This window comes from Phoca vitulina, unplaced genomic scaffold (genome assembly GCF_004348235.1).
Source record: "Phoca vitulina isolate PV1807 unplaced genomic scaffold, GSC_HSeal_1.0 scaffold1, whole genome shotgun sequence".
Classification (NCBI taxonomy): domain Eukaryota; kingdom Metazoa; phylum Chordata; class Mammalia; order Carnivora; family Phocidae; genus Phoca; species Phoca vitulina.
The window spans coordinates 49,758,173-49,774,740 of record NW_022589704.1 but is presented as its reverse complement, the minus strand read 5'-3'; the positions used below and the strand labels follow the sequence as shown (position 1 = coordinate 49,774,740).

The 16,568-nt window shown below is 37.0% G+C and overlaps 1 protein-coding gene across 2 annotated transcripts in view; it reads left to right on the top strand.

The window, feature by feature from the left end:
• The first annotated feature begins 437 nt into the window (after positions 1–437).
• The window catches only part of NUP35 (nucleoporin 35), a 71,859-nt gene continuing 55,728 nt past the window's right edge, over positions 438–16,568 (top strand). Inside the window, exons 1-4 of one of the 2 annotated variants that reach the window (XM_032406693.1) lie at positions 438–577; positions 3,844–4,014; positions 7,143–7,270; positions 9,442–9,508. In XM_032406693.1, coding sequence (XP_032262584.1) covers positions 538–577; positions 3,844–4,014; positions 7,143–7,270; positions 9,442–9,508 — 406 coding nt within the window. In that variant the 5' untranslated portion in view covers positions 438–537. The remainder of the gene's footprint in view (positions 578–3,843; positions 4,015–7,142; positions 7,271–9,441; positions 9,509–16,568) is intronic. The other variant, XM_032406684.1, reaches the window with a different exon arrangement.

The window sequence follows — 16,568 nt, the reverse complement described above, 5'->3', positions numbered from 1 at the left end:
GCATTATGCTTAATGTTAATGTTAAATTATGCCTCTATAATAACGTGTTCTTTTAAATGGCATAGAGACGGTAGGAAGTACACTTTGAGAATGGGACTCATACTCTAAGCCCGAAATCAATATTGGAAAACGGCACCAACTGCTTCATTACGGTAATTTTTCCAGGTGTCCCTTGGAAAAGCTGAAAGATGACAGGGTACTGGGTAAACTCAACGCAAATTATAAAACCGTGAGTAAAAGAACTTGTGCTTCCACGAAACTCAAGCACCAACAATTCAGGAGGCGCACAGCGTCCCCAGAACCATCGTTTCTACCGTGGTTCTTCACATTCCCCGCTAAACGCTTTTTGGAAACGCAGAGACTGTGCAAAGACCTTCGCCCGTTTCCAAAATGACGGCTGCAGCGCCCACAGCACACGTACAGCGCAAGTCCGGAAGTTACGCAACCTCATAAGGCAGCGCGCCCTTACCCGTGGGGAGAGTTTCCGCCATTTTTGAAAATCGGGAAGGTCCGGGGCAAAGTGTAGTTGGTGCTGCGATGGCAGCCTTTGCTGTGGAACCCCAGGCGCCCACGTTGGGTGAGTGAAAAACTGCTTTTTCTCTCTGGCGCTGCGATCCACGCCGTAGGCCTGGGAGCAAGCAAGATTGAAAGCCAGTAGTCATCAGGCTCTTTGCTAGTTTCGGTCGCGGGGACAAGCCCCTGGTTCACCCCCAAGTTTCTAGTTGTCCCCTTGCTCAGGGCGTCGCCACCCTGCAGCCAGCAAGGCGGCTCCGGGAAGCTGCGGGCTCTGGGTAGGGTGTGGAAATGACTGTCTAGTGGTTAGTACGCCGTTTTGTTCCCCCCCCACACGCGGGCTGCGCTCGACCTGCCCATACCTGAGACCCTCCCGGGGCTGGGGACGCAATGCTGGGTTCCCAGATTCGCAGAGGCTTTGGTGGGAAGGAACTGACCGGCGTACACGTGGGTGGGCGGTGCCCTGGAATGTGGTTACAGTTTACGGTTTTTTGGTCACCAGGGCTTTTAGTTCCTGTTTGATTCTTTCCCTCTCCTGGGCCTTGTAAAAGGAATCTGTTAATAGAAACTTGAATCGTGTGACATTTAACCCGTTGATGATAGCTATGGAGATATTGGCGTTAATAGGAGGCCAGCAGTTCGTACCATTTTCCCGCCTTTATCTTGGGGAAGTGACTTTGTAGGAGGTCTTTTCTACTAATCAGTCACGTAATGAATTTTTTAAAAAAATTTCCATTGTTTAACGGAGAGCCTTGCTGAAAATGTTGTCGTTGAAAAATAAAAGTGAACAGGATGTCGATTTCCTTTTTTTTTTTTTTCCTGACTTTTGGCATTTGTGAGAACCGTCAAAATTTTTAGAGCAGAAAATTGCTATCACAGAGACGCATTTGAAAATTAAGCTACAGGGCGCCTGGGTGGCTCAGTTGGTTAAGCAACTGCCTTCAGCTCAGGTCATGATCCCAGGGTCCTGGGATCGAGTCCCACATCGGGCTCCCGGCTCAGCGGGGAGCCTGCTTCTCCCTCTGACCCTCTCCCCTCTCATGCTGTTTCTCTCCTGCTCACTCTCTAATAAATAAATAAATAAATAAATAAAATTAAAAAAAAAAAAAGAAAATTAAGCTACAACATTCGGAGCTTGGAAAAGAGAGCAAGCGCGATACGTGTTTGTAGAATGAGTTTTTTGGGTGTTTTTAGATTTGAAGGGTGTTTAGTGCTTGCCATGCTTTGTGCAAAATGTTTCTTTTGAGACTAGGGTAAACTTGAATTGTTTTAGTATTAGTCATAAAAAACTAAATGCATAATGTCAGTGCGGACATTTAAACTCTGCTACCTTTAAACTTATGTACAGATGTTGGTCTAGGTATTTATGTTTTGTGTTATTTTAGAGAGCAGGAGACCATTCATTTCCAGTTCCAAAGTGTTCTATTTAACAAAACATTTTGGTAATCATACTATTTCTTGGGGCTGCAAATGTGAATAAACTTGTCCCTGTTCATTGTCTGGTTAGAAAGCCGACATTTGCTGGTATTAATTGTTCAAGTCCACATATTGCAGGTATTGCAGGTGAAGAATAAATAATTTTCCCAGCACCTAATGTTATATTAAAATTAAGGGTTACTTGAGCAAACAGTGCTAGCTGAGTAAGACCTAGGACTTATCATTTTATGTGTACAAACCATGAAATGGAATTTAAGACTTGCAGGATCCACTGTGATAGCTCTCCAAGTGAAATTTAGACTGAGGGGTGGTTAGTAACAGGTGGATTAAGACCCCTTTGTGCCCTCACTCTGGTGCTTTCTAGTGTATCACAGTATATATCAGAACTTTTCTTGACTTAATTCTTCTTACAATTGCCATATATGTTTTTTTCTTTTGGGGGATGGGAGAATGAGGTAGTTGGTGGTACCTAAAACTTTGTATTTACTACTACAGGTTTCTAAAGATCTGTTCAGAATATCCCATTGTTTAGACTTTGGTGTGTATGTTCTTTGGAAATATGTAATGGTAACATAGTAACATAGCACTTTAAAATAATTACAATGTAGTTACAGTTCTTCACAACTTATTTCAGTATTTGCTTTATTTTTTCCTGAATTACTTGGCCTTTTTCCTCTTTTATACACTTGCATTGGCATTGTTAATATCTAGGTCTACTGTAATGAGGAAGGGTAAATAATTGACTGCATTTGGATAGCAAGAAACAAATTTTTGAGGCTGCTTAAAAGTCAAGGAATAGTTAACCATTATAAATAATACATCAAATGTTTGACCTTTCTGAGTGCCATGAATCACATTCAGGCTTGTCACATAGTTGAAAACTTAAGTTTTCATAAGCAGAAATTGCAAACTCTGCATTTACATTTTAGTCACTTAGTTTTTGCTATTCTAAGATAACCTTAGAATAATAACTAATGTTTGCTGAGCACTTACTGTATATTAGGTACTGGCTCAAGTGCTATATTTGCTATAATTCTAAGCAAAGCTCTGTGACTGAGTGTTACGTTTATGCCCTTTTTGCCGAGAGACTTGAACCCAGGTCTCTGACTCCAGGGCCCATGTTTTCCTTACCATGCTATTTTGCTCTGAAATTAGAGTAGGTTATAGACTCCTTATCTTCATAGTGGGAATAATAATACCTACCCTGTAAATTGTGAAAATTAATTTTGAATTGATGATTGTGAAATATCAGCTCTCTTTAAATTGGTTTTATGTTGGGGGGACTTTTGTTCATTATTCCTAACTTTAGAATTACTTTAAAGAATGATCCAAAAAATAAACTTTCCAAATTTATCAGTGTTTCTTAGTTGGGATGCTAGTCATTACTATTATTTTATATGTGCTCTAATGTGTGCATGATTTTACTTTTATTACACAAATGATTTACAGTTTTTGTTTGTGGGAAAGAAAAAAAATGGGACATATAGCAAGCTAAACCCATTGTGTTTGATTTGCTCAGACTTTCTGTAAGTAACTAGTGCGCCCTGCCCTTGTTTTTGCTTGTTGCATAGTAGAAGCTGACCCAGAAGTTATTCTGTGTGTAGTAAGAATTTTTTTAAGGTAATCCAAAATTTTTCCATTTAAAAATAAATGTCGATTCTTAAACCTGTGAAATAATGTAAACAAGAACAACTGGCAGATTAATATTGTTAATAAAAATACTTCTACATTTTTATAGAAATTTTTATTGGCTTTTAAAATAATAAATTCAACTGTGCTTCTGTAATATATAGTTTTGATTACATTCTCAAAATTATTTATGCTAGATTCTTGCATCTTTTTGTTAGATATTGTAACTTTGAGGTCCTTCGTTTTATTTTTTGCTTCATTTAGGATCTGAACCAATGATGCTAGGTTCACCAACATCTCCAAAGCCAGGGGTTAATGCCCAGTTCTTACCTGGATTTTTAATGGGGGATTTGCCAGCTCCAGTAACTCCACAACCTCGATCAATCAGTGGCCCTTCAGTAGGAGTAATGGAAATGAGATCACCTTTACTTGCAGGTAGGTAAATTGCTTAAAATAATTTCATGGTACTATTAATACATGTATTAGAATTTTAAAAAGAGTAATGATACAACATTCACCCTTATCAACACATTTATTAATTAAAAAATTAAGCAATGCCTCTATTTTTAAGTTTTAGATTCTTGGAATAGAGGTATAAGTAGTATAAGCTACTGTTAATTCCAGGAACCACTCATTAAAACTGTGTGTACTACATCTCATCCAATTTAAGATGCCCTTGATTGTAAAACTCACTATTATTTAAAGTACACTAAGGAAGAAAAGCACTATGCCAAGATACCTTTTTTTGTAAATTATCCATATCAAAGATGTTAAAGTGTGGAGGGCTGGGGAAGAAATATGGTCATTTAACTTCAACTGAATAATTTAATGCATTTAAATAATTTATCTTAAATATGATAATAGCAGATATTTAGTCAAAATAACTGTAATTTGTTTTTTTATTGAAGTATAATCAACATACAATGCTATATTAGTTTCAGTGTACAACATATTGACTTGAAAATTTTATATATTAGTGATCACCATAAGTGTAGTCACCATCTGTCATCATACAACGTTATTACAATATTATTGACTATATTCCCTATGCTGTACTTTTCATCTCTGTGGCTTGCTTATTTTATAACTGGAAACTTGTTCCTCTTAATCCCCTTTATTTTGCCCATCCTCTCACTCACCTCCCCTCTGGCAACCACCAGTTTGTTCTCTGTATTCAAGAGTCTGGTTTGTTTTGTTTGGTTGGTTGTTTTTTTAGATTCCACATATATGTGAAATCATGGTATTTGTCTTTCTCTGTCTGACTTATTTCACTTAGCATAGTACCCTCTAGGACCTTGATAGATGAATGGATAAAGAAGATATGGTATATGTACACAATGGAATTTTACTCAGCCATAAAAAAGAATGAGACATTGCCATTTGTGACAATAGGAAGTGTAATTTGAAATTTGTAGATATGAATTCTACATCTAGTCACAGTGATTAAGATTCTCACCTTGTTTAGTTAAAGGATTTACTCTACAAACTATGGGGTTTTTTTTTTTTTACACAGATTTCACAATTATCAGCATAAAATATCAATACCTAAATGCAGCATATATCTTACATGACTCCTTTAGCAAAGAAAGAATTTAAAAGGTAATTGAAGTTTTGACTATGAGTAATGAGAATTAGCTACAAAAATGGTTGAATTCGGGGCGCCTGGGTGGCTCAGTCGTTAAGCATCTGCCTTTGGCTCAGGTCATGATCCTAGGGTCCTGGGATCAAGCCCCACATCGGGCTCCCTGCTGAGCGGGGAGCCTGCTTCTCCCTCTTCCACTCCCCCTGCTTTGGTTCCCTTTCTCGCTGTGTCTCTGTCAAATAAATAAAATCTTTAAAAAAAAAAAAAAAGCCTGCTTCTCCCTCTCCCACTCCCCCTGCTTGTGTTCCCTCTCTCGCTGTGTCTCTCTCTGTCAAATAAATAAATCTTTAAAAAAAAAAAAAAAGGTTGAATTCCAAATGTGAGCTAATATCCTTTTAATGGATGTTTAAATGGAAAACTTCTTACTTTGATTGTCCTTAAGGTATTATTTATTTTAAAGTGGTTTATTATTATTTTAAGATTGATCAGGGATAATATAAATTGTATTTGAAGTTAATTGACTTAATCCTATTCTGGATAGGATTTTGTTTTTTATACAGTTGACCCTTGAACAATGCAGGGGTTAGGAGAACTGAACCCCTGGACACTTGAAAATACTCGTATAATTTTGACTCCCCCAAAACTTAACTACTAATAGCCTATTATTGACTGGAAGCCTTACCGGTAACATAAATAGTCGATTAACACATATTTTTTATATGTATTATAAACTATCCATATGGTAAAGTAAGCTAAAGAGAAGAAAAGGTTATTAAGAAAATCATAAGGAAGATGGGGCGCCTGCATGGCTCAGTAGGTTGGCCATCCGAATCTTGATTTCTGCTCAGGTCATGATCTCATGGTTCTGGAATTGAGCCCCTTGTTGGGCTCCGTGCTCAGCGGGGAGTCTGCTTGAGAATTTTCTCTCCCTCTCCTTCTGCCCCTCCCCCCACTTGCACACTTTCTCCCTTTCTATCTCTAAAATAAATAAATAAATAAATCCTTTTTAAAAAAACCATAAGGAAGAGAAAATACATTTGCAGTACTATACTGTAAAAAAATCTGTGTATAGGTGGACCTGTACAGTTCACACTTGTGTTTTTCAAGGGCTAAATGTATATTTTAAATGTATTTTTATTGTAGCTACTATATATTGAGTACTTAGGAGCCAGGCAGTATGCTAAGCATTTTATATGTTACTTTCATTCTTTTGTCAATCTTAAAGGATAAGTGGTAGTATCTACCTGATTTTCAAAATAGGAAACTGAGGCTTAATGTAATAAAGAACTTGCTTAAGCCTATTTGTTAATAAGTGACAGAGCAGGAAGTTAAAGCATAGGTCAGTCTTGTTTTATAGCCTATGCTCTAAATAGCTTATACTATACTATTTAAGCTCAGACATTAAGTCATAACAGAGTCTGGATTGTTTCACTGTTTGGTGTTGCTGATTCTCTGACTTGTAAAGACATCTTTATGTCCCCCAAAGTTGATCCTTTTCCTATATATTTATTATGTACTTAAATAGACTTCTATTGTGAGGAACATGAATGGGATCTATTTAATTTTGACAGTCAAATTCCACATTAAGGGATTATAATTATTCAAGTATATATAAGCTGGAACTGTTTACCTACTTTCAAGTGAGGAATAGCATTAAGTTTTGTATTGCAATGTTAAGGATTTTGTAGAGAAAGCAAAAGTTACATGTATTTACTAAAAACTAAAATTTCTGTTCTCTTATTCTGAAACCTTTTATTTGCATAACTGGGAGCTTGTTAGATTCATAATCTCAGTCTGCACTTCACATGTTCTGAATCAATCTGAATTTTAACAGGATTCCCACATGATTCTTCAGTGTATTAAAGTTTGAAAAGCCCTATGAAACGAGTTTAAGTCAATATTTTAAAAATAAGTGAAAAAGAATTTTACCAGAGAGGTGGAAGATTTTTTCTCACCTGAGTGTATTTTTTGTACATTGTAGGTGGGTCACCACCACAACCAGTTGTACCAGCTCATAAAGATAAAAGTGGAGCTCCACCAGTTAGAAGTATCTATGATGATATTTCTAGCCCAGGACTTGGATCAACACCTTTAACTTCAAGAAAACAGGTGACATACATACCCGTTTATGATCCATAATGATTTCATGTTTTTGTGTGGATGCACAGTGAGGATCAGTAATTTAAAGTGTTTTTCTGAGGTCTGCCTTAGTGTAACTGTGTTGCCCAGAATAAGCACTAAGGACATTTATCATAGAATCTACTTAAATTGTGTTTATCATGAAATGTACTTAAAAATGTAATAGAACACCAGATTATTTTCTCATATCAGTAATTCTGTGGTTTTATAGGTTCTGATCTTATTATTTCAGTTGATCCTTCCTCAGGGTGAATTTGCAAAGTAGCTATTATGGGCTTCATTTTATCATTGAGGAAACTAGGACACAGAAAGCTTAAGTAATTTGTCAACTAGTCTAGCTAGTGGAGCCAGGCTTTAAGCCCAGGCAGTCTTCAATCTAGAGCCAGTGTTTGTAACAGCCATGCTGTGCTAACACTACTGTGGTTAACTCTTGTTTGTTAGTGGAAAGGTAGTACGGATTTTTCTTTTAAGTATGAAGCTTAGTAGCCTGTATAGTCACAAGTGTTCTGTCTCTGTTGTGCTTAGCAGGGCTTAAAACAGGGTGTCAGTGAAACTGATAAGTTATTTGAATAAAGACATTTCTGCTGTTTGGTTTGGAGAAATGTTTTGTCTTTCCCTAAACCAAATTTAGCATAGTTATTGGAAAGTTTAAGAATGGTAGGAAGCATCTTTCAGTAAATTTTGACTATTTCTAGGCTTGATACGCCTAGCATACTGGGCCTACTTGTTAAGCAAAGCAAAATTAATTCATTGTGTTAAACACCTACCTTCTCTTTCCAACACTTTTATAACTGCTCTACTGTCCCAACACAGTAGCCACTGGCCAAGTGTGGCTGTTGACACTTGAAATGTGGCCAGTCCTGTACTTAATTGAGATATACTTAAGTGTAAAATACACACCAGATTTTGAAGACTTAGAAAGAATGAACTATCTCACTTACTTTTTTATGTTAATTACATATTGAAAGTGATAATAATTTGGATGTACTAGATTAAATAAACTGTACTTGTTTTTACTTTCTTAATGTGTCTACTATAAAATTTAAAATTACTTATACTGCTTGTGTTATATTTGGACAGTGGTATTCTAACTAAATCAGAATATTCTGGCCTGGGATATTTTTCTAAAGGTTGACAAGTAAATCTGATGTTTAGTTTGGTATGAGAACCACTGACTTATAAATTCATGCTAGTTTTCATTACTTCTCTGATGATCAATGAAAGCAAAGGTTGTTTACAGTTATTGCTATGTTCAACATGTTTAAAAGCCTTGTGTCATAATTTGTAGAGAATGTTTTTGACTTAAAGGTTGGTAAGAATATTATTATTAAAGCCCAAATTAGTTTTGCCCCTGAGGCTTTGCTCAGCCTCTTTCTAATCATGAAAGAAACTGGCATTAAGAATTGAACAATAAAGTATTTTGTATCTCTCTTAACATTATTTCAACATTTGGTTCTGGTTGCTAGATAATAGTGAGATTTTAGATTTCCTTAATCAGAGTTTGTTACAAAAGAATCTATATTTGTATATTTACTTCTGGAGAAAGAGTCTATTCTTACTCTTGATTAGATATTGTTGTCTTTGTTTATAGAAGGACTTTTAACTGTTTAATCTTTAATTTTCTCATATTTAAAGGAATTAGTATTGATAATTTTCCTGCTTTGTAACTTCCTACTAGTAGAGACAGAGATGTGCTGTCTTTATTATATAGACTGATTTGAATCTGTATTATTTCATGGTTTGTAAATATCTGTTTAAAAATGGGATTCTGCCATCTTTGTATTTTTCTGTGTGAGCTTGGTGATATGAAGAATCACCATGCTCTCTGTTATTTCAAATACTGTACCTTAGGAACTAAAAACAAATAGCAAAGTTACTTTCTACTAAAAATAGTGCCTTTATCTGATGTAACTTATTTTAAACAAATAATATGCTAAAGGGTCTAGCATATTTTAGATTAATACTGCTCAACTTAAAAAGGAAAACGGAGTACTCTTAGATTGTGAACTAATTAGAGGCATCTGTAGTACTTGGTAGACATGCAGTTGTCTGTTAAATAAGACCTTTCAACGCTTACTGTGTTTTGGTTATGTTTAGAACTTTGTGCTTTTACTTTAACACTTTATTCTCTTTTCATGTAGCCAAACATTTCAGTAATGCAGAGTCCTCTTGTTGGAGTTATGACAACTACTCCTACTCCTGGAACAGGTAAATAACGCTGTTTAACATCAAAGACTCTTCTCTCCTCTTTGAGATAATATAAGACTTTGTTGATCATTGCCAAAATTTTTTCTTTTATATTTCAAACTTGGAGACTTTCTCAAATGTTAGTAACTTCATTCAGAGAGGAAATACTTTGTATATTGGTTTTTTTTTTCTGAATTTATAGGTAGGATGTGATATTCTCAAAATATTAAGAGTTTAAAAAAAACACACTTTTTTTTAAAAAAGATTTATTTATTTATTTGAGAGAGAGAGAGAGAGAGAGCACGAGTAGGGGAGGGTCAGAGGGAGAAGCAGACTCCCTACTGAGCAGGGAGCCCGATGCGGGACTCGATCCTGGGACTCCAGGATCATGACCTGAGCTGAAGGCAGTCGCTTAACCAACTGAGCCACCCAGGCGCCCACACACTTTTTTTTTTTTTTTTAAGATTTTTATTTATTTAGAGAGCATGCACGCAAGAGTGGCGGAGGGACGGAGGGAGAGGGGGAGAGAGAATCTCAAGCAGACTGCATGCATGGAGCCTCTTGTGGAGCTCAATCCCATGACCCTGAGATCATGACCTGAGCCAAAATCAAGAGTCGGCCACCCAGGTGTCCCCCAAAAATACATACTGAATAGTGTCTTCTGAATTACTAAAAACTGTAATTTAAAAAAGAGGTGTTGCAATTGGGAAGAAAAGGAATACAGAGACTGAGGGATAAAGGTGTTTCGAAAGCTGTTAATGCATACCTATAAATCTAAATGTCATTAACTGCAAACAACCACTGATTATATGTAGTTTTTCTTGAAGATTAATGGTATTTTTATCACCGTCAGCATCATCATTAGCATAATCTTCTTACATATTCATATAATCTGTCAAATGTTCACCCAGCAAATATATGAATACATATATTCATAGGAACTGGGAAACTGAACAAAATATATAAACCTTGCCTCTGTGGAGCTTGCATTTATTTACAGAATTTACATTTATAGATAAAATAATTAAATTGTAGAGTTTGTTAGAAGGTAATGCATTTTATGGAGGAAAATTAAGCAGCAAAGGGGGCAAGGGGGGTGTCAGGGCTTATAGATTTAAATAAGGTAGTATATTAATTTTCTATTGCTGCCATAACAAATTACTACAAACTTAAAGGTGGCTTAAACAATAGTTGTAGAGGTGAGAAGTCTGAAATGGGTCTCAGTGGGCTGAAATCAAGGCATAGGTAGGGCTGTTCTTAGTTTATAGAGGCTCTGGGGGACAATCTGTTTTTTTGCCTTTTCCATATTCTAGAGGCTACCCATATTTCTTTGCTTGTGATCCCCTTCCTCTTCTTCAAAGCAAAACTTTGCATTTTTCTAGTCGTTCTTCTGTAATCACATCTCTGCTCCTCCCCCCTCCCCTTCCTTTAAATACCTTTGTGAGTACATTGGACCCTTCTGGATAATCCAGGATAATCTAATTTTAAGGTCAGCTGATTAGCAGCCTTAATTCCATCTGCAACCTTAATTCTTCTTTGCCATGTAACATGGCTTATTCCCAGATTCCAGAGATAAGAACATGGACCTCTCTGGGGGCCATTACTCTGCTTCCTACAGAAAGGTAGAGGAAAAGTAACATTTGCTCAGAAACCTGAACTAAGGAAGGGGAGGTACGGACAATGATCTAGAAAGAGGAAATAGCAAGTACCGAAGCACTGAGGTGGGAGTATATCTGGGGTGTTCAAGGAGGCTAGTGTGAAATGGAGCGAGTGAGGGATTGAATAGTAGGAAATGAGGTCAGAAAGATAATGGGGGACCCGTAGTACAGGGCCTTGTATGTCATGGTATCAACTGATCTTTACCCGGAGAAGGTGGAAAACAAATAGGATGAGACTGCTGCTGTGGTGATTATAGACTTTGGGGTGAGGGGAGGGTAGAAGCAAGAAGACCAGGTAAGAGGCTACTACTGCATTAATCCAAATGAGGGACAAAGCAAGGTGGGAAAAGAGAAAAAAGGAACAACAAAGATGGAACAGAAGAAACAATAGCAAGACAGTAGATTTAAAATGAACCAAATCTACAATTGTTATAAAGCCAAATGTACTGAACACTCCAGCAAAAGGCAGAGATCCTCAGAATGGATAACAAAAGTTATCCATTGGATATTTCCAATGACAGGTTAGATCTTTTTATCTTCTAGGTCCAGGTTTTTTGTAGCAGTCTGAATCTTCATTGGTGGCAGTGTCCTTATAGTCATTTGTAGGTAGATTTCTACTACCAGTTTGATCAAAGCAATTTAGCCTTTTTCTGTTACGTACCTCAGATTTCCAGGATCCACCCACCACCTGGTTCCAAAGCCACTTTGATGTTTTTAGGCATTTGTTATAGCAGCATCCCCCTTGTATCAGAATCTGTGTTTTAATTTGCTGCTTTAACAAATTATCACAAATTTAGTAGCTTAAAACAATACAAACTTACTATTTTTTTTTTTAGGATTTTATTTTTAAGTAATCTCTACACTCAACGTGGGGCTCAAACTTAAAACTGTGACATCAAGAGTCTCATGCTCTACCAATTGAGTCAGCCAGGCGCTCCCCTCCCCCCTCTTTTTAAGATTTTAAAACAATACAAATTTATTATCTTACAGTTCCTGTATATAAGATGTCTGGGCACAGATTGTTTCTTTGCTTTAGAGCTTAGGTGTTTGGAGGGCTGTGTTCTCTTCTTGAGGTTCTGGGGATGAATCCACTTCCAAGCTCATTCAGGTTGTTGGCTGAATTTACTTCCATGTGAAAGTAAGACTGAGGTCCCTGTTTTTTTGCTAGCTGTTGCCTGGAGGTGTTTCTCAGCTTCTAGAGGCTGCTCTTAATCTTCGGCCTGTGGCTCCCTTTCCATCTTCAAAGACAGCTGTGGCAGATCAAGATCTTTTTTATACTTTCAGTCTCTCTGACCTCCCTCTTCTGTTGTTTCTCTAACTTTTCTGTCATCTGCTGCTATTAAGGGCTCATTTGATTACACTGGGCCCACTGGAATAATCCAGGGTAATTCCTTATTTTGAGATCTAATTATTTAATAACCTTCATTCTATCTGTGAAGTCCCTTCTTAGTAGTACCTGGATTAGTGTTTGAATTACCAGTCAAACTAGGGGACAGAAACTTTGAGGGGATATCTTTAGATTTCTGTCTGCCACCTATATCATAGTCAAAATCTAGGTTTGTTACTTCAGTTTCAGTTACATATGCGAGGTGGAATGTTCTGGGGGAATTAGTCCGGGTTTTAACAATCTTAATCTGATCATACAAATAGGTAGATGACAGTGTTGTTACTTGACTAGTTGCTACAGTAGTGACTATTCAGTTATTTAATTGAGTCAATAAATGATCCCAGGGACATTGAAAATGCAAAAACACGTAATGTTAAGTAATGTATTTTATGCTCTAAAGGATCTCTTAGTTGTTTGAAGAGCATACGTTATAATATTCTTATTGTTGTCAAGTGGAAGAGTACATGATTAAAGTTAATTCGTTTTGTTATTTTTTCTAATAGTGTAACTTCTATGAGGTTCTTGTGTTTTTAGAAATTATATGTGAAAATACAAGAACCGTGGTAGGAAAATAAATGTATCATAAATTGGCCACTGGAAGTCTTAATGGGGCATAAGTGAAAAAGAATATTTTTAAAAAGATGATAGGCATGAGGATCTATCATACATGGTCAGTAATAAGCAAGAATTGGGAAAAGGAGTTGAGAAAATCGAAGGGAAAATGGACTTTTTAGAGCTATTTTTTTTTTTAAGCTCCTATAACTAAATGAAGATTTCTTGTATAATTTGTAAATTTTAACTTTCTGAGATTGGCAGCTCTTATAAAGGGATGTCATGGGATTTAATGATACGACTTATTTTATGCTTAGGTCTTTGTCCAGTAAGGAGTTTGTTTTAAGTTTGTAGCTGATGTTAAAATCTTTTTAAAAATCTTATTTCTGGTGCAGGGAAACCTTGGTCATATTACAAAGTGGGAACTCTACATTAGAGAATTTCAGAAACTCTTTTCAACCATGGCCTATTATTGCCCTGAGTATGTTTGCTCTATTTCCCCTTCCATACCCCTCAGTTTTCTTCTGCTACTATTTAAATATTCCTCTGCTTTTTATACTCTTTTAAATTTTTCTTAAAAAAAAATTTTTTTTTGAGAAGCTCTTCCTGTATCTATCAATTGTCTTCTCAGATGGTATACCAATTTTATCTACTGAATTAGAGTCCATATTTTAGCATATTGTTAACAGATTAAGTGTGATATTCAGACTATAGCACCTTCTGACTGCTTTTGTTGATGCTAGGAGCTCAGAGTTCTGATAATGTTCTCAGAAGGGAAGGAAAAGGACTAATTTATCTGTGAGGGACCTTTTCCTGACACTTCTTTTTCTGATCTGGGTTAGTGGTTCCTTGTATGTGCTCCTGTACAGCTCCTTCTGCTCAGCTCCTATCTTTCGCCATTACTGGATTATGAACTCCTTCAGTACAGAGATTCCTTCTATTTTTTCATTATTTACCCATCACAGAGCTGGTTATAAAGGGACCTCAGTAAATATTTGTTGACTGAATGGATTGGTGGATGTGAATTGTAGTGAGTTGAATGGTGGCTGTGAAATGATATGTCCATGTCCTGATCCTTAGAACCTCTATGGTTAAAACAAATGGTTTAAGATCTTGAGAGGAGGAGCTCCCAAGGAAAGCTAGGGAGTTAAGGAGAGAGAAGAGTGGGGAGAAGGTAATCCTGGTAATTACCTAGGTAGTCCCTAAATCCAATTACTAGTGTCCTGAACAGGAGAGAGATTTGACACAGACCTGAGAGACATGCAGAGGATAAGGTGATGTGGACTGAGGCAAAGATTAGAGTGTTGTCACTACAAGCCTGTGAACAACAAAACTTGCCAGCAGTAGTAACCAGAAGCTAGGAGAGGCAAGCAGTGGGTTTTCTCTTCGTGCCTTTGGCATACATTTGACCCTGCTGAAAAAAAATTTTTTTTTTTTTAATTTTATTATGTTATGTTAGTCACCATACAATACATCATTGGTTTTTGATGTGGTGATCCATGATCCATTGTTTTCATATAATACCCAGTGCTCCGTGCAGTATGTGCCCTCCTTAATACCCATCACCGGCCTAACCAATCCCCCCTCCCCCCTCCCGTCTAAAACCCTGTTTGTCTCTCAGAGTCCATAGTTTCTCATGGTTCATCTCTCCCTCCAATTCCCCCCCCATTTTTCCCTTCCTTCTCCTAGTGTCCTCCATGCTATTCCTTATGTTCCACAAGTAAGTGAAACCATATGATAATTGACTTTCTCTGCCTGACTTATTTCACTTAGCATAATCTCCTCCAGTCCCATCCATGTTCATGTAAAAGTTGGGTATTCATCCTTTCTGATGGCTGAGTAATATTCCATTGTATATATGGACCACATCGTCTTTATCCATTCATCTGTTGAAGGGCATCTCAGCTCTTTCCACAGTTTGGCTACTGCGGACATTGCTGCTATGAACATTGGGGTGCATGTGGCCCTTCTTTTCACTACATCTGTGTCTTTGGGGTAAATACCCAGGAGTGCAATTGCTGGGTCATAGGGTAGCTCTGTTTTTAAATTTTTGAGGAACCTCCACACTGTTTTCCAAAGTGGCTGTACCAGCTTGCATTCCCACCAACAGTGTAAGAGGGTTCCCCTTTCTCCACAACCTCTCCAACATTTGTTGTTTCTTTCCCTGTCCATTTTTGCCATTCTAACTGGTGTAAGGTGGTATCTCAGTGTGGTTTTGATTTGGATTTCCCTGATGGCTAATGATGATGAACATTTTTTCATGTGTCTGTTAGCCATTTGTATGTCTTCTTCAGAGAAGTGTCTTTTCATATCTTCTGCCCACTTTTTGACTTGATTATTTGTTTTTTGGGTGTTGAGTTTGAGTTCTTTATAGATCTTGGATACCAGCCCTTTATCTGTAGTGTCATTTGCAAATATCTTCTCCCATTCTGTGGGTTGCCTCTTTGTTTTGTTGACTGTTTCCTTTGCTGTGCAGAAGCTTTTTATCTTGATGAAGTCCCAAAAGTTCATTTTTGCTTTTGTTTCACTAGCTTTTGGAGATGTATCTTGAAAGAAGTTGCTGTGGCCGATGTCAAAGAGGTTACTGTCTATGTTCTCCTCTAGGATTTTGATGGATTCCTGTCTCACATTGAGGTCTTTCATCCACTTTGAGTTTTATCTTTGTGAATGGTGTTAGAGAATGGTTGAGTTTCATTCTTCTGCATGTGGCTGTCCAATTTTCCCAGCACCATTTATTGAAGAGACTGTCTTTTTTCCATTGCATGTTTTTTCCTGCTTTGTCAAAGATTATTTGACCGTAGAGTTGAGGGTCCATACCTGGGTTCTCTATACTGTTCCATTGGTGTATATGTCTGTTTTTGTGCCAGTACCATGCTGTCTTGGTGATCACAGCTTTGTAATATAGCTTGAAATTGGGCAACGTGAGGCCCCCAGCTTTGTTTTTCTTTTTCAACATTTCCTTGGCGATTCGGAGTCTTTTCTGATCCCATACAAATTTTAGGATTGTTTGTTCCAGCACTTTGAAAAATGTCATTGGAATTTTGATTGGGATGGCATTGAAGGTATAGATTGCTCTGGGTAGCATAGACATTTTAACAATGTTTATTCTTCCGATCCATGAGCATGGAATATTTTTCCATCTTTTTGTGTCTTCTTCAATTTCTTTCATGAGTGTTTTATAGATCCTAGAGTATAGATCCTTTACCTCTTTGGTTAGGTTTATTCCAAGGTATCTTATGGTTTTTGGTGCTGTTGTAAATGGAATCGTTTCTCTAATTTCTCTTACTACAGTTGCATTGTTAGTGTATAAGAAAGCAACTGATTTCTATGCATTGATTTTGTATCCTGCCACATTACTGAATTGCTGTATGAGTTCTAGTAATTTGGGGGTGGAGTCTTTTGGGTTTTCCACATAAAGTATCATGTCATCTGTGAAAAGAGAGAGTTTGACTTCTTCTTTGCCAATTTGAATACCTTTTATTTC